The sequence below is a fragment of the Lissotriton vulgaris genome, chromosome 7, assembly GCF_964263255.1.
Source record: "Lissotriton vulgaris chromosome 7, aLisVul1.2, whole genome shotgun sequence".
NCBI lineage: Eukaryota > Metazoa > Chordata > Amphibia > Caudata > Salamandridae > Lissotriton > Lissotriton vulgaris.
Genome location: NC_141695.1, coordinates 327,560,276 through 327,586,115, shown reverse-complemented (window position 1 = coordinate 327,586,115; position 25,840 = coordinate 327,560,276). Strand labels below are relative to the sequence as shown.

General features: G+C 48.0%; 1 protein-coding gene across 1 annotated transcript in view; it reads left to right on the top strand.

Moving 5' to 3' along the window:
- Positions 1-25,840, top strand: part of LOC147701491 (dual specificity protein phosphatase 8-like) — a 47,097-nt gene that overhangs the window by 10,876 nt on the left and 10,381 nt on the right. The window contains exons 2-4 of the mRNA XM_086930183.1: positions 11,135-11,348; positions 13,484-13,613; positions 24,544-24,710. Coding sequence (XP_086786309.1) covers positions 11,136-11,348; positions 13,484-13,613; positions 24,544-24,710 — 510 coding nt within the window. The 5' untranslated portion in view covers position 11,135. The remainder of the gene's footprint in view (positions 1-11,134; positions 11,349-13,483; positions 13,614-24,543; positions 24,711-25,840) is intronic.

Sequence of the window (25,840 nt, the reverse complement as noted above, 5' to 3'; positions counted from 1 at the left end):
CGCTGGCATCACAAGTGCTAGGCGCGCACATAAGAGGCTGGCATCACAAGTGCTAGACCCGCTTATACGACGCTGGCATCACAAGTGCTAGGCCCGTACATACGAGGCTGACATCACAAGTGCTAGGCGCACACATACGAGGCTGGCATCACAAGTGCTAGACCCGCTTATACGACGCTGGCATCACAAGTGCTAGGCCCGCACATACGAGGCTGGCATCACAAGTGCTAGGCGCGCACACACGAGGCTGGCATCACAAGTGTTAGGCGCGCACATACCACGCTGGCATCACAAGTGCTAGGCGCGCACATACAAGGCTCGCATCACAAGTGCTAGGCGCGCACATACGACGCTGGCATCACAAGTGCTAGGCGCGCACATACGACGCTGGCATCACAAGTGCTAGGCGCGCACATACAAGGCTCGCATCACAAGTGCTAGGCGCGCACATACGACGCTGGCATCACAAGTGCTAGGCGCGCACATACGACGCTGGCATCACAAGTGCTAGGCGCGCACATACCACGCTGGCATCACAAGTGCTAGGCGCGCACATAAGAGGCTGGCATCACAAGTGCTAGACCCGCTTATACGACGCTGGCATCACAAGTGCTAGACCCGCTTATACGAGGCTGACATCACAAGTGCTAGGCCCGCACATACGAGGCTGACATCACAAGTGCTAGGCGCGCACATACGAGGCTGGCATCACAAGTGCTAGGCCCGCACACACGAGGCTGGCATCACAAGTGCTAGGCGCGCACACACGAGGCTGGCATCACAAGTGATAGGCGCGCACATACCACGCTGGCATCACAAGTGCTAGGCGCGCACATAAGAGGCTGGCATCACAAAGGGAGAGGATGTGGCGTAACAGCCAGAGCTGCCGACTCACTCAATTTCCCTGTGATCATAGAAATGAATGCGTCCTTTTATGAAGCAACTAGTGGTCATGCAAAGCGCTCCAATACCTTCGGGTCGAGTTCGCGCGATATAAAAACGGCAACAAAATACGAGGAGGTTGTCATATGTGTGCAGGTCTCGCGGCAGTAAGTTTGTGGCTGGGCTGCTCTCGGCCCCAGTAACAGTCACCCAAGGGCAACACAGCTGTTCCCGGACGCACGAACACAATGATTTTGTAAATTGCCCAAACACTTAAATGACTTCGTTTTCACAACTAAACATCCATATTTCATCATCGTAAAATTGTGGCGGCGTTGATTTGAGTCTACAATTCTACCTCACTGGCAGAACCTGCCATTAGATGTTCCCTACTGTGGGCACAGTTTTGCTTCACCAGTGTGAGTCTGAAAAGGACCGTTGTGCACAGTTTCACTGGTGAAAGGGAGAGGAGTGTCAGGAACGAGCCCTCTTTGTCGTGTGTCTCACTGTGAGAGGAAAATAGTGAACGTCCATGTAAGAAACAGCGAGAAGGAGGGGCATTAAAGGGAGGAGAGAGACTGCAAGGGGGTAAAGGTGTGCGAGAAGGGTAAGTAGGAGGGCATTAAAGGGAGGAGAGAGACTGCAAGGGGTAAAGGTGTGTGAGAAGGGTAAGTAGGAGGGCATTAAAGGGAGGAGAGAGACTGCAAGGGGGTAAAGGTGTGCGAGAAGGGTAAGTAGGAGGGCATTAAGGGGAGGAGAGAGACTGCAAGGGGGTAAAGGTGTGCGAGAAGGGTAAGTAGGAGGGCATTAAGGGGAGGAGAGAGACTGCAAGGGGGTAAAGGTGTGCGAGAAGGGTAAGTAGGAGGGCATTAAAGGGAGGAGAGAGATTGCAAGGGGGTAAAGGTGTGCGAGAAGGGTAAGTAGGAGGGCATTAAGGGGAGGAGAGAGACTGCAAGGGGGTAAAGGTGTGCGAGAAGGGTAAGTGGGAGGGCATTAAAGGGAGGAGAGAGACTGCAAGGGGGTAAAGGTGTGCGAGAAGGGTAAGTGGGAGGGCATTAAAGGGAGGAGAGAGACTGCAAGGGGGTAAAGGTGTGCGAGAAGGGTAAGTAGGAGGGCATTAAAGGGAGGAGAGAGACTGCAAGGGGGTAAAGGTGTGCGAGAAGGGTAAGTGGGAGGGCATTAAAGGGAGGAGAGAGACTGCAAGGGGGTAAAGGTGTGCGAGAACGGTAAGTAGGAGGGCATTAAAGGGAGGAGAGAGACTGCAAGGGGGTAAAGGTGTGCGAGAAGGGTAAGTAGGAGGGCATTAAAGGGAGGAGAGAGACTGCAAGGGGGTAAAGGTGTGCGAGAAGGGTAAGTGGGAGGGCATTAAAGGGAGGAGAGAGACTGCAAGGGGGTAAAGGTGTGCGAGAAGGGTAAGTGGGAGGGCATTAAGGGGAGGAGAGAGACTGCAAGGGGGTAAAGGTGTGTGAGAAGGGTAAGTAGGAGGGCATTAAGGGGAGGAGAGAGACTGCAAGGGGGTATAGGTGTGCGAGAAGGGTAAGTGGGAGGGCATTAAAGGGAGGAGAGAGATTGTAAGGGGTAAAGGTGTGCGAGAAGGGTAAGTGGGAGGGCATTAAAGGGAGGAGAGAGACTGTACGGGGGTATAGGTGTGTGAGAAGGGTAAGTAAGAGGGCATTAATGGGAGGAGAGAGATTGTAAGGGGGTATAGGTGTGTGAGAAGGGTAAGTAGGAGGGCATTAAAGGGAGGAGAGAGACTGCAAGGGGGTAAAGGTGTGTGAGAAGGGTAAGTAGGAGGGCATTAAAGGGAGGAGAGGGACTGCAAGGGGGTAAAGGTGTGGGAGAAGGGTAAGTAGGAGGGCATTAAAGGGAGGAGAGAGACTGCAAGGGGGTAAAGGTGTGTGAGAAGGGTAAGTAGGAGGGCATTAAAGGGAGAAGAGAGACTGCAAGGGGGTAAAGGTGTGTGAGAAGGGTAAGTGGGAGGGCATTAAAGGGAGGAGAGAGACTGTAAGGGGGTAAAGGTGTGTGAAAAGGGTAAGTAGGAGGGCATTAAAGGGAGGAGAGAGATTGCAAGGGGGTAAAGGTGTGTGAGAAGGGTAAGTGGGAGGGCATTAAAGGGAGGAGAGAGATTGCAAGGGGGTATAGGTGTGTGAGAAGGGTAAGTAGGAGGGCATTAATGGGAGGAGAGAGATTGTACGGGGGTATAGGTGTGTGAGAAGGGTAGGTAGGAGGGCATTAAAGGGAGGAGAGAGATTGCAAGGGGGTATAGGTGTGTGAGAAGGGTAAGTAGGAGGGCATTAAAGGGAGGAGAGAGATTGTAAGGGGGTATAGGTGTGTGAGAAGGGTAAGTAGGAGGGCATTAATGGGAGGAGAGAGATTGTAAGGGGGGTAAAGGTGTGTGAGAAGGGTAAGTAGGAGGGCATTAATGGGAGGAGAGAGATTGCAAGGGGGTATAGGTGTGTGAGAAGGGTAAGTAGGAGGGCATTAAAGGGAGGAGAGAGATTGTAAGGGGGGTAAAGGTGTGTGAGAAGGGTAAGTGGGAGGGCATTAAAGGGAGGAGAGAGATTGTAAGGGGGGTAAAGGTGTGTGAGAAGTGTAAGTAGGAGGTCATTGCCCTCAAACGTTATGAAAGCCGGCGGGGCAGAGAGTGGCAGCGGTAGGGACTGTTGGCATTGGTACCAGGGCTCAGTGAGAGTATCAGAGAGTGGCAGCAGGACTCTGAGTGACTGCAGGACTGGCTGGATATGACAGTGACAGCAGCAGGAGTACCTACAGGGACAGCAGGACTCTGGGGGGGGGGGGGCTGTGGCAGCACTGTCAGGATATGACAATGGCAGGAGTTCTTATAGTGACAGCAGGAGTCCTGCTGCTGTTCTCCAAGTGACTGTCAGGAAAGCAGGATATGCCAAGCGCGAGCAGAGCATCGGCAAACGCGCACTTAGGGCCCGGCCCCCCGGCCCCCGCCCCCTACCTTATCTAGATACAGGGGCGGCTCTAGGTTCATGGTGGCCCTGGGCAGGGAGCGTAGGTAGGGGGCCCCGGAAGAGGGGGTCCGGGTGAGGCGGAGTGTGGAGGCCAGTGAAGAGGGGGGTCAGGGTGTTTGGAAGTTGTATAGAGCCAGAGGCCACCAAATCCCTGCCAGGGGCCCCCACACAAATATGTATCAATCCTCAGAGGATTATTATATTAAGGATATATATTGATGTGGTGGCCCCTCGGATTTGGTGGCCCTGTGCAGGTGCACAGCTTGCACATGCCTAAGGCCGGCCCTGCTAGATAGGGGCGGCCGGTCTGCCCCAATGGGCGACCGGCCGCTTATCACTTCCGGGGCAGGAGGACGCACTTCCGGTGCGACAGAGGGCGGAGCCTGGTGACCTATTTAGGTGCTAGGGGCAGGGACCCCGGCCTCTCCTTCCTCTGTCGCACCGGATCGTGGCGGCCTCCCAGAAGCGTCCCCCTCCTACAGCCCCTTTGTATAGTTTTAAACTAGTTTTAAACTTTCTCGATCCCCTCGTCCGGGGCCTGTGGGCCCGGATCACCTTTGTGGCGGTAGAAAGACCTTGGAATAGTACAATTGACCGACGGAATGGACAGGAGTCCGCCTTGCGTACTCCCTAGGCTAGCACTGAGGGGGGAGACGGTAAGCTCTCCGCTGTGAAATAGGGCCCCGGCTGGGGAGGCTAGGGCGACAGGTTACGAGCCTCCTGGGTTCCTGGTCAGCCTGGTGGTCGGAGGGTGGGCCCCTGGAGAAGGCGGACAAGGATCAGAGGTTGGGGGCCCACTCCTCATGGGGCGCAGGTGGGTTCCACCTCGCGTGGATGCACGGCAGGGAAGAGGGGAGCCTGAAGCCCCCTTAGTGCTGGAGGATTAGAATCTTAATCTGGCGGAAGAAGATCAGGAAGTCAAGAATAAAATTGTGTTGATAACTGTATGTAATGAATTTTGAAATGCCTTGTCATGTTTATGAAATGTCAAAATATTAAACATGGCCGTTTTACACCCACACAAATCTCTGTTGTTGATTCTCATGTGGGTCGTCAGGTTATAGGGAGGGAGCGGGGAGCATGCTGGGGGATCCGGGTCCTATGCCAAGCGCGAGCAGAGCATCGGCAAGCGCCCACTTAGGGCCCGGCCCCCGCCCCCTACCTGATCTAGATAGGGGCGGCCGGTCTGCTCCAATGGGCGACCGGCCACTTATCACTTCTGGGGCAGGAGGACGCACTTCCGGTGCGACAGAGGGCGGAGTCTGGTGACCTATTTAGGTGCTAGGGGCAGGGACCCCGGCCTCTCCTTCCTCTGTCGCACCGGATCGTGGCGGCCTCCCAGAAGCGTCCCCCTCCTACAGCCCCTTTGTATGGTTTTAAACTCCCACCCACCCGTCCCTTTAGCTCAGTGGATTGGAGGGGCGTGTTGCGGTAGAAAGACCTTGAAACAGTACAATTGACAGACGGAATGGACGGGAGTCCGCCTTGCGTACTCCCTAGGCTAGCACTGAGGGGGGAGACGGTAAGCTCTCCGCTGTGAAATAGGGCCCCGGCTGGGGAGGCTAGGGCGACAGGTTACGAGCCTCCTGGGTTCCTGGTCAGCCTGGTGGTCGGAGGGTGGGCCCCTGGAGAAGGCGGACAAGGATCAGAGGTTGGGGGCCCACTCCTCATGGTGCGCAGGTGGGTTCCACCTCGCGTGGATGCACGGCAGGGAAGAGGGGAGCCGGAAGCCCCCTTAGTGCTGGAGGATTAGAATCTTAATCTGGCGGAAGAAGATCAGGAAGTCAAGAATAAAATTGTTTTGATAACTGTATGTAATGAATTTTGAAATGCCTTGTCATGTTTATGAAATGTCAAAATATTAAACATGACCGTTTTACACCCACACACATCTCTGTTGTTGATTCTCATGTGGGTCGTCAGGTTATAGGGAGGGAGCGGGGAGCATGCTGGGGGATCCGGGTCCTATGACAGCGGCAGGAGCTCTTACTGTGACAGCAGGACTCCGAGTGACTGTAGCAGGACAGCAGGATATGACAGCAGCAGGAGATGCATGTAATAAGGCTTGCAGTAAAATTGGCAGAGAATGATATGTTTTGTGAGCAATGCAAGTTTGTACTGCTGCTGCCACAGGGTGTTTGTTTTGCAAACTGGGTACAGGTTCACTAGGCCGTCTTGTGAGTCATAAGCTTGTTGTGCTGCTCACACACTGGGCCTGTTCTGCAAGAAAGGAAGAAGGTTTTTCTTTACTTTAGCAGTGCATGCTGATCGAGTCTCAATGCTCATTTAGTACAGTTCAGAGCTCATGAGTCCATCTCTCGGCCTTGTTACATTTCACTTTTATGAAATTCTTCAGAACACCATAACATACCCTGGCACATCACGTAGCTTAGTCAGTGAGTTTTGGAGGGAATGTGAGGGAATGTGAGGGGGGGTTAAATTTTAAATTTCCCAACTAAAAGCAGTATGCCGAAGGCTGGAGGGATGACCACGTTTGGGATACACTGTTCCCATGATGAGGAGGTTCAACACTGATTTCCATTCGGTGGGCCTCGGTTTAAGATCCTGATTTTTAAAAAAAACAAGTTAAAACCTTTTAGTCAAACAAGGACGACAAGCAAAACCAACAAAGGCATACAAGACCCGACTCAGGGCTCCCTGGCCCAACTCTCAAGCCATGAATGCATTTATTTGGGGGGTGTCACACCCCAAACACCCCCAACTGAAACTAGTTGCCGATCAGTGCTGAGTTGATCAATTCAGATACCCAAATACATCTTCCAACGATGAAGCAACCCATCGGTCCAAATCACTGGCTCCGGAAGCGGCAACTTTCAAAGCCACCGACACAGACGGTGGTGACACTCCAACAAAGTTAAACTGTGTGCACTTTCAATAGCAAGCCTCCACAACACAGATGTGGTTCCTGAATTTTTCATTCCGTTTTCACTTTTTACTTAGGAGCACTGTACCTATCATAACCTAACATGTGCATTTGTAAAGCACATGTTCACCCCCAGAGGGGCATCTTGGCACTGAATAACAGATGTTTATTGTTACCCATCTCAATGGTGCTCATTTGATCGACCTCAGTAAGGACGAGAGGCTGCGTGGACCCACTGAGATTTGAACCTGTGACCATGAGGTCAAACACAGACTACCCTTGTGGACCAGACCCAGGTCTTCAATGGACACTGAGGAAATCTCCTTTCATTTAAACTTTTAGTACAGATCAGTTATCACTGAGGCGATCTGTTGATATCTGATGATTCACTTGCATTAAAGCTCTTTGGAGGAATTCAACCTTGTTAGGTGGTGTTGACTTTGACTGCTTCAGAACAATTCGAATGCTAAATACCCAAGTCCCGGTTCCAGCAGGGTAGCAACCCCTCGGTGGAAACCAGAGGCCTGGTTAATCATACACTTGAGCACATTAAGAGCAGTGAACAGCGCCCAATCCTTTGAATGCAAAAACACAAAGCAAAGACTTCAGTCATTGTGTGACATGGTCTAAAAGCCTAAGTGGTGCACACAAGCACTCCTAAAACGGTGATAAATACATGCATTTATTATATTTCAGATAGGACTTCCTAAAATTAGCATGAAATTCAAAAAACCTTAAAAACCTCAACCATGATCATCAGTAACCTTGCAAATGATGTTTTAATATTCAGATAAATATAAACATGACTCTGCACCTTGGAAAACTAAGAACCAGGGCAATGGATTGAGGAACGCTGAGTAGAACGGGTTTGGCAAACAGCGGTTGCCTGATAGTTCAAGAGGTTTCCAGGGCTAAGGAAGAATGCCAGGCCACAGCAGGGGGCCTCATTTATGAGGCCGTGCGTCACTTTTACGCCGCTGGTGCGCCACTTTTTGTGACGCACCAGCAGCATAAAAAATTTGCCTTGTGCACCATATTTACAAAGTGACGCATCTAGGTAGATGCGTCACTTTGTAAATCCCTGCGCTACATTATACCTGCGCCAGGTATTATGTATGCAGGGGAGCGTTCTGACGCAAGAAAGGGTCATAGAAGTGACGCAGTGAAATCTATAGGATTCTAGGACGCAAATGCGTCAATTTCTTACGCCTGCCTCACAGAAGGCGTAAGATTGACGCAGGCCCTTTAAAATGGGGCTTGCCCCATGTGAAAGGACACATTGCTGGAGTTGCGTCACTTTTGTGACACACTCCAACAATGCATCACTTTTGCGCCATACAGGTACGTCAGAAACACTGACATATCTTTAACTCCTTGCGCCATGATGCGTCATTTTGTAAATATGACGCATCATTGGTGTCGAAAGGAGGGCGCAGTGAAAAGTGACGCATCGCTGTTTTCACGCAGCGATGCGTCACTTTTCATAAATGAGGCCCAGGGTTTTTAGTGAGGGCATCAGTTAGTAGTGTCAACTTCGGATCACCCTAGGAAGTCCGTGAAGGCAGCTCGTGTCACCCACCCAAATTAGTTGGTTCTTACCAACATGTGGGCAAATCTATAAAGAATTCAAGCAACGCAATGCAGAAACCAAAGTTGTTGTGCTGTACTGCACTGCGTGAAAGGGAGAGCAGAAAAGTGCCAGCTCTACTAACATATGGCGCTAGTTATCACTCTTCCTGCACTGGCGTACTTTAGGTTGCCTTGTACAAATACACACACCCGTGCTCCCTAGTGCGAGGGTGTGTGCTTGATATCAAACATAGGTGTTGTACTGGAAGGGGAGCCTTTCAGCAGAAAGTCTATGCTTAGTTATAGTTTAACATGTTTATAGCTTGTATGTGTGTTTTATAGAACATATATTTAAACAACAAGAGAGGTAGGGTTAGGAGTCACTCCTCTTCCCCTGATAAGCACTAATAAACAACAAAAGAGTGACTAACTGCGCAAAATAAACAGCCCACATGAAAAGTTAGACATTTTTGAGAAAATAAAACTTTTCTCTAATGTTCTATCTGTCTCAAGGAGATGTAAAATAAAACCCCGTCTACCAGTGTTTTTAGATAGGGATTTGCACCAAAGCCCATAGGAAATACCCAAGTACCACCCATTGTATGCCTCTTGATGCAAAGCAGTGCAAAGTGCTACTTTGCATTACTTTGGTAATACTTTCCAGCACAAAGCATGTTATGTGCTGAAAAGTGAACCCCAAAATAAACACATTCAGCTGGTTTACATCAGGTTTGTAGCGACACAAACTGGGCGGAAAGCATTAATAAAATGAATACATTTGGCACTTGGTCTCCAATTGAGAACTTCAATCCACACAAGGAAAAATAAGGATGTCTGAGTTGTGGATTGTTCCTCCATTGCACGATTTTCACGTGTGGACCCTCATGGTTCTACCTACACACAGGACCTTGGAGTTTTGGGGCAACACCGAAGTGGAGCTCAATGTTTCCATAAGCGAAGGTATTTATCCCTTGAAACTTCTGAAATGGGTCTCGCTGAAGCATATCAATGCCTAGAGTCACTAAAAGTTAGTCAGGCCGACTTCTTCTCCAGGCACTCCAGGTAGTGCCAAATAGATGCAGCATGAGGATCTTCTTCAGCCATCCTACAGTGTTGAGCAGAAACACGTGAAGGCTCCCAGGATCAAGGGCCGATGGCTTCAGAACTGACTTACTCCATACTGAGTGTCTCTGCGTCAGAAGCTGTCAGAAACACCTCTTAAGTATCTTCACTGAAAGAGTGTCTTCATAGGTTTAAAAGACTTCTGCCAAAGAATGGGGGTGCACAAGTGCATGACAACTGCGTACACACAAATACAACACGAAGTGAAAAATAACAAACACACAGTTGTGATCGATACCGAGATGATACTTGTCTGAGAGAGTGCCACTTACTTGGTCAACCTCAAGTAAATGTGCAAAAATTGGCTCAACAAAGATACATATATTCGACATATACAAGTGCCTTGAAAAAGCTCGGGCCAACATGTCTGACTGAAACGCGTTGGCTGAATCTTCACTGATTGTATAAGGAAACGTTTTGTCTGATCATTTTTCGTAAGAAGAATTTACGTCGATACAATCTTACTTTTAGCATTACGCCACACATATCTCTTTAAACAGTTTTCACTTAGCTCATCCTAATTCCGTGTGGACCACAGCATTAGCATTCTTCTGCCCCATCCCTTTTGACCCTCTAACACACACCACTCACGTTTCCTGCGGTTGAAGGTAGCTTTCTTGGTCAGTTCATATCCTCTACCCCCTCTTCGTCCCAGACCTGCTCTTCTATCGCAGAGAAACCCAACTCTAATTCTAGTTCATGAAGCCTGGCCCACAGACTCACTGCCTACTCCTAGAAAGACTGTCTTGTCTCCTTACAGGCAGGTAAGGACTTGGGCTCCGCCACTAGGTTAGCAAGGGTACTGCATCTGGTAAACCTCTGCCTTATTCCGACTTAATGATTGCAGAAATGAGGAGCCCTGTTATGTGTAAGCTGGCAGAATATGTGGCTGCATGGACAGGGGGATGCCCAGCAAGATTCAGTGGAAACTGGGGGTCGCAGAATATTGTTGGGCAATTTGGTAAAAACAGAAAAAGCCCTTGTTAGCACCTTGTTCATGGCCCGCTTGCCAGAACTCTGGGCCAGGGTAGTCAGGTGCTCTAAGTTGGTTCTGTTGAGGCCTTCTCTTCTGGGGATTTGAGAATTTCTGGCATGGGCTGGAAGGCAGGCTCCTGATGTGTGTCACACGCTAGCAGGAGCTCTAGGGCCCAGCCACAAAGTGGTCATGGTTCTAAACCTTTGAAGTAGGTGAAGTGTCCCATATGGCTCTTTGGGGTAGGTAAACGTCTTCTACTAACACCTGTAGGTTTGGGAAGGATCTCATTTGGCATCTACAGGTGGAAAAGTATCCTCTACTGACAACTCAAAGTTACTAAAGTGCTTCTTCTGACTCACTGATGTGGGTTATGGATGTCGTTGGCACTTGGAGGTGAGTGACTTTCCTCCAGTCACCGTTTTGAAGTAGGTAGGGGCCTCACTAAACTCCCTGTTTGGGATAAAGGCCTTGTTGGGCACCAAGAGGAAGGTATGACCTATCTTGATACCTTGAAGTGGATAAAGTACCTCATCAGCTCCTTCATTTTGATAAAAGGTCTAGTTGGGCAGCTATTGGTAGGTAACATTGTGCTACCGATGCCTTGATGCGGGTTATGTGTCTCTTCTGTCATTTTGATTGGTTAAAATGACTCTTTCGTCACCTCAGAGTGCTCAGAACCTTGTTCCCAATCTCAATAGCCTTCTGTACTTCTTTACCTAGGATGGGTGGCGACCGGAAGCCCCCCAGGGCCATTGGCGCCCACCAGCTGGCGGGGATCCTGCGCCAGGACAGCGAATCGATTCTGGTGATCGACTGCCGTACATCGGGAGAGTACAACAACCTCCACGTGACCGGGTCAGTCAACTTGTGCGGCTCCAGGTTGGCCCGGAAGCGCCTGGTCAAGGAGCTGCTCTTGTTACCCATGAACCCCAAGGTGAGATCCGGGAACTGGTGTCAGGGCGGGGGCATTCGACCGCTAACGCATTCATGTATGGGGGCATTTAGTATACCTACCTCAAAGATTGAGTATTTGATCAGTCATGAGGCATGAGACTGATTGTGAAAGGCTAGTATTGAATGCGTGACACGTCATTGGAGAGTTGAATGTGGGACACTTCATTGGAATGTATAAGTCAGGTGGAGGAGCAAGGGAGGTGTTCTACTGAAGTGTAGGAGGCGGCGACGTGGGGAATGAGCGACGTCATTTAAGTGTAGCGGGAGTGAAATGAGAAATCAGTGACCCTCTTGAAGAGCAGGAATCAGTGGTATGAGGGATGAGTGACTCATTCATTGGAAGTTTATGATTCCAATGTCGGGCACTGAATGACACTTTAATGCAGGGAAGGATGCAGGGGTATATGGACTGAGTGACCCTTCACCGAAGTGCAGGAGGAATGATGTATTGAATGAGAGACATCTCATTGAAGTGTAAAAGGCAATGGCATCTTGAATGAGTGATGCTTCATGGGAGTGTGAGAGGCAGGGGCATGTGAGTGACCCTTCATTGAAGTGTAAGAAAGAGTGGCATGTGGAATGAGTGACCATTCGTCAAAGTGACGGAGGCAGTAGTGAGGGTAATGAGTGACCCTTCATTGAAGTGTAAGAAAGAGTGGCATGTGGAATGAGTAACCATTCGTCGGAGTGAAGGAGGCAGGAGCATGTGGCATGAGTGACCATTCGTCAAAGTGACGGAGGCAGTAGTGTGGGTAATGAGTGACCATTCATCAAAGTGTAGGAGGCAGCGGTCAGTGAAGTACAGAAGGCAGTGGCATGTGGAATGAATGCTCCTTTGCTGAAGTGTAGGAGACAGGGGCATGTGGCATGGGTGATGCTTCATGGGAGTGAAGGAGGCGGGGACATGTGGAATGAGTGACTTGTCATTGACGTGTAGGAGGCGGGGACATGTGGTATGAGTGCCCCATCATTAAAGTGTAAGAAAGAGTGGCATGTGGAATGAGTGACCATTCGTCAAAGTGAAGGAGGCAGCAGTGTGGGTAATGAGTGACAGTGCTGAAGTGTGTGCGGCCATGGATGGAAATGAGTGAGACTCCACTGAAGTGTGTTTTGACTGAGGGACTCCGTTGATGTGTGTGAGTTCAGGGACTGGACTGAGTGAAAAGGTGAGGCAGGAGATTAAGCTGCTTGAGACTCTTTTCTAGCGTGTGAGGTCATTGGCTGGATTGAGTGATACTCAATAGTGTGAGACCGCGGACTGGGCTGAGTGAGACTTGTCTGAAGTGTGTGAGGCCGAGAATGAGAGTGAGTGAGACTCGTTTGGAGTGTGTGAGGCCGAGAATGAGAGTGAGTGAGACTCGTTTGGAGTGTGTGAGGCCAAGAATGAGAGTGGGTGAGACTCGGTTGGAGTGTGTGAGGCCGAGAACGAGAGTGAGTGAGACTCGTTTGGATTTTGTGAGGCCGAGAACGAGAGTGAGTGAGACTCGTTTGGAGTGTGTGAGGCGGAGAGTGAGTGAGACTCGTTTGGAGTGTGTGAGGCCGAGAACGAGAGTGAGTGAGACTCGTTTGGAGTGTGTGAGGCCGAGAACGAGAGTGAGTGAGACTCGTTTGGAGTGTGTGAGGCCGAGAACGAGAGTGAGTGAGACTCGTTTGGAGTGTGTGAGGCCGAGAATGAGAGTGAGTGAGACTCGTTTGGAGTGTGTGAGGCCAAATACGGTAGACGGTGAGATTCCATGCTTGTGTGAGATTGGAGATTGGACTCTGAGACTCCTTCGAAGGGTGCAGGAGGGAGGAGTGTGGGGCGTGTGAAGTGGGACTGAGTGAGAGTCCAGTTACCTGCACGAGAGCAGAGGTGGGGGAAGCAGGGCTGTCAGAGGGAGCTCGCGCCTCTGGGTCAGTCATGTTTACTTGTGAGGACTTTGAATATTGGAGCCTTTGCTGAGCACTGATGTTCACTTGTTTTTGTCTCCCCTCCCTCCCTCCATTGTCTCCCACCCTCCCCTCTCCACCTTTCTGTGTATATCCCTGTCTTCCTGCCTCCACTGCTCTCTCGCTCTCTCTCTCGCTCTCCGCCCTGCCTGTTTCTCCGTCTGTCTCGCCTCCCTCGCGTCTCAGGTGGACCTGTCCTGCGAGCGGCCTGTGGTCGTGTATGACCAGGACACCCAGCACCTCGAGGCCGGACAGTTTCTGTCCCTGGTCCTGGGAAAGCTGGAGAAGAAATACAGCTCCGTGTCCCTGCTGGAAGGTAAGCAGGGAGCTCTGCCCTCAGCCAGGCTTCTATGGATGCTCCACGTTCATTCATTCATTCATCCATTCCCGTCCTCCTCCACGCTTCCCTCCTTGGGCCTCACCGCTACTCCGTCACACCTCACAGAAGACCCTCTTGTGTGCAGCTGTGGTGTGGGGAGGGCAGGGGAGAGATGTGTGGAGAACCGCAGGTGGTCTAGGTCAAAGGGCAGAGAGTCATGGGTGGAGGGGGGGTCTAAACTGAAGGAAGCCTGTTCTATAGAAGCCAGCAGCAGAATACTTGCAGTATAAGGTCTGTGAGCCTGCAGGACATCGCTGTCAAGCACAGGTGAAATCAAGTAAAAATATACCAACTTTCCTCAAATTTGTGACATTTCAACTCAACGAGATCTGAGTTTGCACATAAGTATACGGGGATAGAAGTTTGCAAATGTGATTGTGTGGAATGTATGATGCATAGTGCATCAATGTGAGATGCATAGATTGCAAAAAAACAGACAGTGCGGTCCGTTTTGCCTGAAACTTCGAAAGGGGAGAGATTTTGCTTGCAAAAAACAGGTATGTTTTGGGAAAATTCCAACATTAATGATTTTTTTCAAAATAATTGGGAAAACTCACAATGTCACGTGCGGAATCATGAACTTCGCATTATTCTGTAGGTTGAAAGCTTTGGAGTCCTCTAATTAAGACATTAGAATTCAAATGACAGTTCAATTTTAACTCATAAATTGAGTAAGTCTTTGCAAAGTCTAATTGGTCAGTCAGAATTCCTTCCGGGTCAATGGCTATTTACATTTTTAATGAAGTGGTGAAAGCATGTTTACCTACGTCCATTCTTGGGAAGAGAGAGGCATATTTGACATTTAATTTTTGAACACACCATATATTACTGTAAAGGCACATTCTTGGTATTTCATAATTTATAGGTTGTGAGTGCATCGTGTGTGGATCTGCGTGGTCAGAAAGCTCTAAATATCTTAAAGCTCCAAGAAGAAAGACGCGCTTGAAAAAAGATCACTCTATTGAAATGATTTTTCCATTACTATTAACATTGGTGTCTTGGGAGCGGGGATCAGACCGGGATTTTTCTGTCCTAAATATTCGTGGTGGCTCCATTGCAGGAAGAGAGAATTCAGAAACGTCTCCCCTGCACACCTGCATGATGGTCACAACAATTCTCTCTCACCATCGCGCGAGTTGTATTGTAATTGCATTTATATAGCGCTTACTACCCCTGGCGAGGCGACGAAGCGCTTTTTCGGCGAGTAGCACTCTACTCCGGGACCCATAGAGGATTAGTGTTGAATTAGTATAGTGAAAAATGTCATGTCATGCTTGGTGAAATAGGTTAGGCTGCCGCATGTGATTTTTTTCGAGAATACCCGTTTATTAAAATACAAAAATGTTCAGTGCCACAAAGATTGACACGAGGGGGTACATCATACATGCATTTGTTGCTCACTGCGTGGCGCGAGGTGAGGTTGCATTTATCACAAGAAGTGTCCCGTAGCGCCTTTCATATAGCCTTATAGCCCGCCGTAGAGGGCTATACCGGCTATTAAAGGCCCTCTCCAGCGTTAAAGGCCTTGAGCCGAAGGCGAGGACCTTTAACAAGGGAGAGGGACTTTAATAGCAGTATAGCCCAGCTACGAAGGGCTATAAGGCTATTAGAACATTCTGTCATAGAGGACAGAATGTTCTAACAAAAAAAACAAAGCCTTTTGGGAGCGTGAGGGGATTGGAATCCCCTCAGGCTCCCTGAACCCTTTGTTCACAGCCAGAGCAGTGAACAAAGAAACATTGGAATGTTGGAGCTCCAGGCTTATACCAGCCATTAAAAGCCCAGAGCACTCCATTGTTTTCAATGGAGCTCCCAACATTCCAATGTTCTAATCGTATTTAACGACCTGAGGGGTACTTGTCCTGACACCATACCGCGGACGGAAGCCAATAGGGCTCAGTTACTGACGGAGTTTCCTTACAGTTGTTCTGTAGTCGAAACAATCCACTTTCAGTAGACCTCGGATTCGACCTCGTGGAGTTTAGCCCTCCTATTTATTTATTTACTTATTATGCAGCATTCTTATATCGGGCGAACTTGTCCCAGTGTCATTAAAGGATTCTACACGAGCAAAAGAGTATATTTCACATTGTCAGATTCTTTTTGGGGGAGGTTTATGTTTTTGACGCATGGGGTGATGAAGTAATCCACACAGGGTCACGGGATGTTGAGCCTACGCCGGGACTCAAACCTGTTTCCCTATTTCCAAAGTCAGCCGTTCTGGCCCTTTAGGCCACGCCTCCCTCTCGTTTTCACAATTTGCTATGCGTCTCTGGGCTTATTTTTGATAGCTAAATTCTTGCTAATTATTGAAAAAAAACCAAGGCTGCGAGATCGGTATGATATAAGAGGTGGCATCGCTCTTACTAACCCTCAAACCTCCTAGTAAGCCACGCGCCTCCGATGAGGAGTTAACAGGCGAGAGTTGCCAGGGCTTGGTTGTCAGGCTGCTGATCTGATGTGCCCGACCTTGTGTCTTGGTGGAATTCCTTTCTTAAGAAACCCCTGGGATGGGGAGCCCTCAGTGATTGACTGTCGAATGTACAAACCAGAGACACTTGAATAACAATCTTTAAAAACATTTTAAAAAATCTGCATCTTCCTCGCGTGAGTTGTCCTCGCCAGAACCCAAGGGGTTGCCAGAGTGGAAGATGGCAGGGGGTCCTGAGAAGGGGGACAGGAGAGAAGAGACAGGAGCAGGAGGCGGAATAAGGCGTGTGTGTGAAATTCGCGTCATTTTCTTTTGCGTAATTACGTACAATTTTGAAAACCACGCAAAAGTGTTGTTTAATGCTATAGTTCAGCATCAAATTGTCTTGCGTCAATTTTGGACATGAGGATGCGTTTCATGCTTAAAAACTGCCGCAAGCAGCAGCCACACGTGCTCAAGCAAGCCGGGCCGAAGAAGGCTGAAATGCCAGAAACTGGTCCCGGGTAGCTTGTCTCCTTTCTGGTGAAGAATTGGCTTGGTAGTTTAGTCTGCCCTGTTCCCATGATGCACTGGGCCAGGGACAGACTGATTTGCATATAGCCAGGTTCTGAGCTGGGATGGGGCAGTGAGATAAATAACGGTGATGGATCAAGCCCTGATCTTTGGACTGGGTAAGAGTGGTTTGTTTAACTCAGACACTCTGTTCATCACCACCCCCTTTTCTAAATCTATTCATTCATTCATTCATTGCTCCTGCAATAGGATTTTCATGCAAACAGACTTGAAATTATGCAACGGTTTCTTAATGGTGACATTTTGGGATTTTCTCATAGCAAGCGTAATACGAAATGCTAGAAATGACTCAAGATTATGCCAGCATAATGGAAATTTCACCTGGGACTTGACGAAATGTGATAAGAGGAAAGGAAGGTGAAAATGGACAGAGAACGGAAGTGGTGGGAGGGAGAACAGGAGATGGAAAGGATAAGGGTGAAGAGAAAGGCGGGTGACAGTGTCATGTGAGGAGGAAGGTGGAATCAAATGCGGCGAATGTCCCACGGAGGATGTTGCTGAGCTAAGTTTCCTCACATCTATAAATACTCCTCTTCAATGTGTCATTGATTCCTCTGAGTGGGAAGTGCACGAGAGATCAGGTGTCAATGGAAGGAGATGGAGGCCGCAGTCACGTGACCGAGTGCAATGAAGAATTCATGAGGAGCCGAGGAGGAGGGAGGCATAGGACACTGGGGGGAGTAAGTGGAAATAGACACACAGAGGATGCTCAGAGGCATATTATATTATGTGTGTGTGAGAGAGAGCCTTAGATGCAAAGACAGTAGAGACGAAGAGGCTGACAAGGCAGGGGCTCCACATAGACACAGGAGGGTCGGTCCACACCAGATTTTGTCCTGGCTCTGGCCCTACCACGGGCATCTCATGCAGGGGTGGGTGTGGTATGTGTGAGGCAGAGGGCAGCATAATCACACAGAGGGGGATATGTACAAGAAAATGTTGGAGAGTGGTGTAATGCCAAATTTGCCAACGCCGCGCTCCAACATTTTCAAAATACAGGGATGCGTCGTACTTACAAAAATACAGGGCACCCCTGCGTTTCCTCTAGTCCTGGCGCTAAAAAAGCTGCCTAGCGCCAGCACAGGCACCCTTGCGCCACGTTGCAAGGGTGCCTGTTGCTGCAGGGCGATTGTTTATGTGCAGGAAGGAACACCTTCCTGCATATAAACAATATAAGCAATATTTAAAGGCAATTTGCTGTTCCTATGTGTGCAGCACAAAGAGAAAAATACGAAAATCGCTTTCCTAAGACCAGATTTTACCTGGATTTAATTTTTGGCACGGTCCCATCCTTGCATCCTTGTAAATATGGGGCAGCATCAAAAAGCAATGGGTGTTGCGGTGGAACGCCCACTGCTAAACACATTGTCCGCCCTTTTGCAGCAGTAGACTGCTGTGGAATGGGGCATACTTACAAGGTGGGGTTAAGCCACGTTAAGTGGCTTAACCCCACCTTGTAAATATGGGGTAGAGTGCAACGCCACCAGAGCGTCAGAAAAAGTGATGTTCAGGTGGTGTTAGGGGCTAGTAAATATGCCCTCGAGAGGGTTTGGAAACTGGCTGTTTGTTAAATAATTGGACACACGACCAAAGCAATGTTGAGGAAAAAGTATGCAATTACGCCAATTGAGAGGTTACCATCATAGAAAACTTTATTTCGGTCATACGAACATAAAAGTGCGATACAGCTCTTATAAATAGGATAAAATCTAAAAATAGACACAAGTAGCATAAAAAATATCCGTAGAGTGAAGATCTACAGTACAGTAAACATATGGGTTATCCACTTAGTGCACAATAGAAGACCGAGACAATAAAAAGCTCTGCCCATTCCAAGGAGAACAGCATGGTCATACGAACATAAAAGTGCGATACAGCTCTTATAAATAGGATAAAATCTAAAAATAGACACAAGTAGCATAAAAAATATCCGTAGAGTGAAGATCTACAGTACAGTAAACATATGGGTTATCCACTTAGTGCACAATAGAAGACCGAGACAATAAAAAGCTCTGCCCATTCCAAGGAGAACAGCATGGTCCGCTATGCTGCCTGTGCTCTAAAGGTGCACTACACTCAAGACCTTCAGATGCTGTCATTAAAGTGTAAGCAAACAGTAATATAAAAAAAATACAACTACTAAATCAAATAAGGAGATAAGTAGCTACCTCACGCTTTCAGCAATTTCCTCCTAGCTACCCACATATGACCCAGAGATTTTGCATAATGAATAATCAATCACCGATCTAGGGTCCCATCTAAGGATACGGAGAGCTCCGCCATAATAGCGTGTTCCCGGCTGCTTGCTCTCGGGAGAGTACCCCGGGCAAGCACAAAAATACATGGGCAGTTGTCTCTACTGTGGAGGTGCAGCTAGGACAAAACTGAGAACTGGCAGGAAAAATTGGTGCCAGGAACCTGTGAGGGAGTTCAAGGGAAGAGAGACAAACCTAAACAGCATACGGAGTTTCCTATCAGCCCTTTGCTTATCACTGGTTGGCACTAACGTCACTCTCATTCACTTTCTTCTTATTCAGTGTCTTTTCTCCAATGCTTGATTTGTTAAAGAATAAGTGCCGGGGTTCTCGTTTGGAGGCCATTGCAGGTGGCACCACACTTTGACCCGTCTGCTGCCAATGGCAGTACAAGTGTGACAATTCATACTGTTCCAGGTCCCCAAAGCTATAAGAATGTTGTGGGAGGCAGGTATTAGACTGAACTAATAAGGAGATGTTGTAGTACTCATACATAATTAGCCAGACAGCGCCACCATGTGGTAGACTTCAAAAGCCAGATGCTGGCAAAATTAGTTGCTGGTGACGAGCACTGGAAATCACCTGCTCAAATTAAGCACTGCTTTTATACCTCTTCTTGAGTTTGTTCCTCTCCGGAGCATAACTTCTTTACCATCATTTCGATTGGATGACTTGCATAGCTGCTCTGCTTACATTCAGAGAACTACTTTCAGCACATCATGCAAGTTCATGCGTTTTCTTGCTCTCTTCCTCTCCCATGTGTGCTTCTTCCTCTTTCACATCCACCCACTTTGTGGGTGTGTCTGTGTTGCTCTTCTACCCTCAGGCTCATCTTTTGCTTTACTAGCCCCTCCTTTCTCACCACCACCAGTGGCATTGCTTTGCCCCTCCCAGACCCCCCCCCCAGATCTTCCATTGCTCTCCACCGCATCATGTTTTTTTTCTTCCGTTTTTTGTTTATAACTTTTTAGGAGGACCCAGGAGATGCATTTTTTCTTGAATGCTGCTCCTTTCCCTAAATGTGATTTCTTCCCCTTTTTTTCTCTAATTTACCGCTCCTACATGGTCATCCTCCTTCCTGGAATAGTAAATTAAAAAGAAATGACCCTTGTGCATATATCATCACCCTGGACCTAAAAGCCAAAATAGCTTCTGCTTCATGATGTATGTGCACAAGTGTGTGCTAACATATGGCCATGAATAGGTTGTCACACTAGGGCATCGTAGCATAATGCACAGGTGCATAGGTGTGGGGCTACATTCATTGGGATTTAGAATGATTCTGGGGCATTTTTTTGCTGAGGCTGTTCAGCATCAGAATTAATGATGTTGTCTTCTTTTTGCTGATACTGAACTGCATCGGCAAAAAGCATTAGTAAAGCAAATCCATGAGACCTACTGGCTTTACCAACACTTGCTTTCTTTGTACCTCCGATCTCACTTTTCCCTCCTTTTCTCTGGATGAGGGTTAACTGTTAAATCTCTTTCTCTCTCTCCATCCCTCTCCTCTCATTGCTGTTTGTCTCTCTCCCCGTGTCTGTTTTGTCTCTCACCTGTACCTCCTCTTTCAATGTCCTTCCTCTCTTACTGTCTGTCATTACAGAAACCTTTCTAAAAGATTGTCCAAACCCAGATGTTGTGCAAACCCTCCCCCAAGGATACACTACTACATCCAAACAAGACATACCTATGAAAAGAGGGGGCGCCTAGCAATAATATACAGGAACACACTGATATGCTCCACTTTCAAAGTCACAGAACTAAAAGGGGCAGAGAGTCTTGGTTTCTGTCTCCAGCCAGAGAGCTCAATGTCTTTTGCTGGAGCCTTGATCTATAGACCAACAGGGTCTAGCCTTGAGTTCCTAGATACTCTGGGTATAAGCATGAGTTCCCTAGTAGTTAGGTGCTCTACCTTCACCATTCTGGGAGATTTTAACATACACTTGGAATCAGCTGACACCCCAAGTGCGAATAACTTTGAGAGAGCATAGATACCCTGGGACTCAAACAACAGATAGAGGGGCCCACACACTGTGCAGGACACACCCTGGATGTACTCTGCACCAATTCCACCATACTTAAAGTAAATGTGAAATGTGAATGTAAATGTGTGTGTACTTGTAAAGCGCAACTGTCACCCCATTTCGGGGTCTCCTGGCGCTGTACGTATACCGCTGTGGAACCCTTCCTGGCTTTCCTGTGAGATGTCTACTCCTGGGCACCCCCAAGGTGAAGCCAGGCATCCAAGCACTGCTGGGGCCGTTGTGGAGATTAAGCAGCTATTGCCCAGAGTCACAGAGTGGGACCCATGATTAGACTAGGCGCCGAGGCGAGAATTATCAGGTCCGGGGAGATTGAATCCAAGAGCCGCCGAGGCGGGAATTGAACCCTGGTCCCGGGCCAGATCTCTGCATCAGGGTCTGCAGCTCTAGCCATTGAGCCACGCTCAATGGTTAGACCCTCCAGTCACTATAATCTGGTCTGACCAGGAGTTTATTACTTTCATGATCAGTTGCTCCACCACACAACCTGTGAAATACTCCAGCCAAACTTGCTTCACAATGAGGCGAAAGTGGAAGAAAATGCTAACCAATCCTAACTTGCATGCAACTGCAGAACTAGGTAAACCTACCCTAACAGGGGACCCCTCGCCATAGACCCACATTTGGAATGACTGGATGGCCTCACTAGCTAATGTCTTAGTGCCTCCCGCCCTTCCCAGTAAAAGTTTCCCTAATAAAACCTCTGCTCCCTGGTTTACCCCTCTGCTAAAAGAACTACAAGGCCACTCTAGAAAACTGGAACGAATATGGAGGAAAAGTTATAAACCAGAAGAGCTCACCACCTTTAAAGCAGCTCTTAAACAATATCATCAGCAAATCAGAATAGAAAAGAAGGCACATTACTCCAGTCTCATCAACCAGGCAGCGTCTGATCAGAAAATGATCTTCAACATTGTAACATCTTTCACTGACCCAAAAAGCTAGAACACAAAATTCCTCCTTCTCAAAGTTTATGTGATCAGATTGCAGAGTATTTTGACAAGAAAATTAGAGGCTTAAAAAAAGACTTTAAGGAAAATAACTCATTGCCTACAGAAGGAGTTGTCCCAGAAAACAAACCAGGGATTAACTGTTTCAAGGAGGTTAGTCTTGAACAGGCCCGGCAAGCTATCCTCTCATGTAAATCGGGGTCCCCTCTTGATCCCTGTCCCCCGAAAACTTTACATGCACTCATTGACATCATAAACCCTATCATCAACCACATAATTAACTCCTCTTTCAGGCTAGCAATAGTACCTGAAAACTGGAAAATTGTTTCTGTTAAGCCCCTCCAAAAAAAGAAATTACCAGACCTGACTACTCTCTCTAATCTCAGACCCATCTCGCTGCTACTGTGTCTAAGCAAAGTAGCAGCAAAGCTAGTAAACACTCAACTATATGATTTTCTGCAGGAATCTAATATTCTGCACCCAAAACAATTGGGTTTTAGGCCTTGTCACTCAACAGAATCAGTGCTGCTACATACAACGGACACTCTAAAATTTGCCTTAGATCAAGGTAAAAACGCAGTGTTGATTCTGCTGGACCTATCGGCCGCATTCAATGCGGTCCACCATGACATTCTGGGAGATCAGCTAGCGGATAGTTGCATTTCTCCCAAGGCCTTGGCCTGGCTAATATTATTCCTGGATAACAGGAGACAAATAGTAACCCTAGGCAACTACACATCGACAGAAAAACTGTTGATCTCTGGCATTCCTCAGGGCTCTGCCCTGCGTCCAACACTCTTTAATCTTTATATGATACCATTGCTCAACCTGATTGCATCCTTTTTTATTTCATTTATTTATTTTATAGCACTTATAAGGCGCGCAGCTACCCACAAAGGGTTTCCCGGCGCCGGACTAGCAAAGCACAAGACACAACTAGAGAGAGTGACCCAAAAATGCTAGAACACAAAAATCCTCCTTCTCAAAGTTTATGTGATCAGATTGCAGAGTATTTTGACAAGAAAATTAGAGGCTTAAAAAAAGACTTTAAGGAAAATAACTCCTTTCCTACAGAAGGAGTTGTCCTAGAAAACAAACAGGGCTTAACTGTTTCAAGGAGGTTAGTCTTGAACTATCCCGGCAAGCCATCCTCTCATGTAAATCGATTTCCCCTCTTGATCCCTGTCCCCCGAAAACTTTACATGCACTCATTGTCATCATAAACCCTATCATCAACCAAGACATCGAGTCTATCTCATATGCGGATAACACTCAGCTAATCCTAACTCTTAAAAGGATTCCACAGCAGCAGAAGAAAAGTTCCAGCACTGCCTATCAACAGTCATGGATTGGATGAAAGCGAATAATCTTAAGTGGGTTGTATGATGTTACAACGTGATCCAAAAGATCGCGGTACATCACAACGCATCTTTTACAACGCAAGTCGTTACCATGACTTGCGCTGTAGGGTGCTGGCCTTAGGAATAGTAAGATTTACTATTCCAACTCCAGCCTACGTACAGTAGGGAAGGTGTTGGAAGAGTAAATCTACTATTCCTTAGTCTAGAGCGCCCTCCAGCGCAAGTCGTGGTAACGACTTGCGTTGTAAAAGACGCATCGTAATGGCACCGCGGTGTTTTGACAGTGGTGTAAAGGCTGTTTACCTCTTTAGTGTAATAGCCAAAAAACACAGATCATGCTGCTTGGGAAATCCAACATATTCATGCCCAAACAGTGGTGGTCGACGGACACGGCACCACCCCCTAACACAGTAGATACTGTGAGGAACCTGGGGATTAGATTCGATGCTGCACTTTCCTTCCACCAGCAAGCCCCTCGGTGGCCGGCACTTGCTTCCACATGATAAAAACACTCAAAAATGTTTTTGAGCTACTCCCATTAAAGCTAGAAAAACAGTTGCAGTAGCCCTAATCCTGTCTCGTCTGGATTACTGCAACAGCCTCTACGCAGTAGCTAAAAAGGCGGTTCTGAAAAGACTACAGATAGTCCAGAAACGGCAGCCCGGCTGGTATTAAAACTACCAAGGGGGTCCTCGGCCGCAACAGCACTTAGAACCCTCCATTCGCTGCTCATACTTAAAGGATTCTCTTCTTAGTAATCATCTTTAGAACCGTAAGGGCAACAGGACCCAAATACCTAAGGCCCAGAATTAAACCATATATCACTCAACAGCTCCTGAGATCGTCTTCAGAAAACCTTTTAGCACCCCCCCACTTCCACCGGTCATCCAGAGGGGGAAAGTCAATGGTAGTCCTAGGAACTAAAGCTTGGAATAGCTTGCCCACCCATCTGAGACTGGCACAGTCTCAACTAATGTACAAGAAACTCTTAAAAACCTAGATTTTTGCTGCCCCAGACAATATAGTGTTATCATTCATCTGATCTTCTACCCGACTCTGCTTATTCAACTTCACACCACAGACCCCCCCCCTTGCTTTCGATAGCGCCAAGATGCTCCTCAGAGAGAATGTTGCGCTCTATAAATGTTCTAATTAATGTATTCATTCATTCTGTCCTCACCTGTCTCTCCTCCATTAGTTGAGTTCCTCTCTCGTCAGTCATTCTTATCTTGGGCTGTTTCTCTTCTTTCTGCAGGTGGCTTTGCCAGGTTCTTCTCGCAGTTCCCAGGCCTGTGTGAGGGCCGCACCTCCACCCTCCAGCATTCCAGCATCTCCCAGCCCTGCCTGTCCACCTCCGCGGTGTCCATCACCCGCGTCCTGCCTCACCTCTACCTGGGCTCCCAGAGCGACGCCTTAGACCAGGTAATGCGGTCTTACCCTGCAGGGACTGACATTTTATGAGATGCTGAGGCGGTGCTTAATTGAAAAAAAAATGAAGAGCCAGGGCCCTCATCAGGAGGCCACTGCAGCCTACACCACATGTTGCCCCTGTGCGCACTACCAATGCCAGCACCAAACCATCTACTATCACACTCCTACAAGTGTGACAATTCAGACAATTCCAGGCCCCCAAAGCTATAGGATTAGCAAGGGTGGCAGGTATTAGTCATTTTTAACTTATATTGAATGTGTAAACAACTGTTGTTGTGCTCACTCTAAATCAGACAAACAGCCCTCCATGTGACAACTGTCATAAGTGCCGGTGCTGCCAATTAAGTGCCGGTGCCAAGCACAGGAAACCACCCGCTCAAATTAAGTACTGAGATGAGCTCCCACGCAGAGAGTTAATCTTTTTGTTAAGAGAGGCCTGTATTGGCCAGAAGTGCCCTCTCCGGGTCAGGACTGACCCTCTATGGATTCCTATGTGGGTCAGCAGGAGAACTGAACCTCTATAGATTCCTATTTAGTCCAGAAGGAGGTTTGACCCTCTATAAAATCCTATGTGGGTCAGCGGGAGAACTGAACCTCAATAGATTCCTATTTGGGTCAGAAGGAGAACTGAACTTCTATAGATTCTTATGTGGGTCAGCAGGAGAACTGAACCTCTATTAAGAACGGAACCTCTATAGATTCCTATGTGGGTCAGGAGGAGAATTGAACCTCTATAGAGTCCTATGTGGATCAGCAGGAGAACTGAACCTCTATAGATTCCTATATGGGTCAGCAGGAGAACTGAACCTCTTTACATTCCTATATGGGTCAGACGGAGAATTGAACCTCTATAGATTCCTATGTGGGTCAGCAGGAAGACTGAACCTCTGTAGATTCTTATGCGGGTGAGAAGGAGGTCTCTAACTAGCAGTAGACGGTGTCTTTGGATCATTTTGAGGCATCTGTAGGAATTCTCTGTGGTCCATTGGAGGCCTTCTGTGGCTCTGTGTGTACGGGGATGGGTCGGTGTGATGATTTTCTGAGGCAGTGGGAGGTGTCGTATTTTGGCGCCTTTTCCAGGTTTACCAGTTCTGGAAAATCTTGGAATGCATCAAAATCCA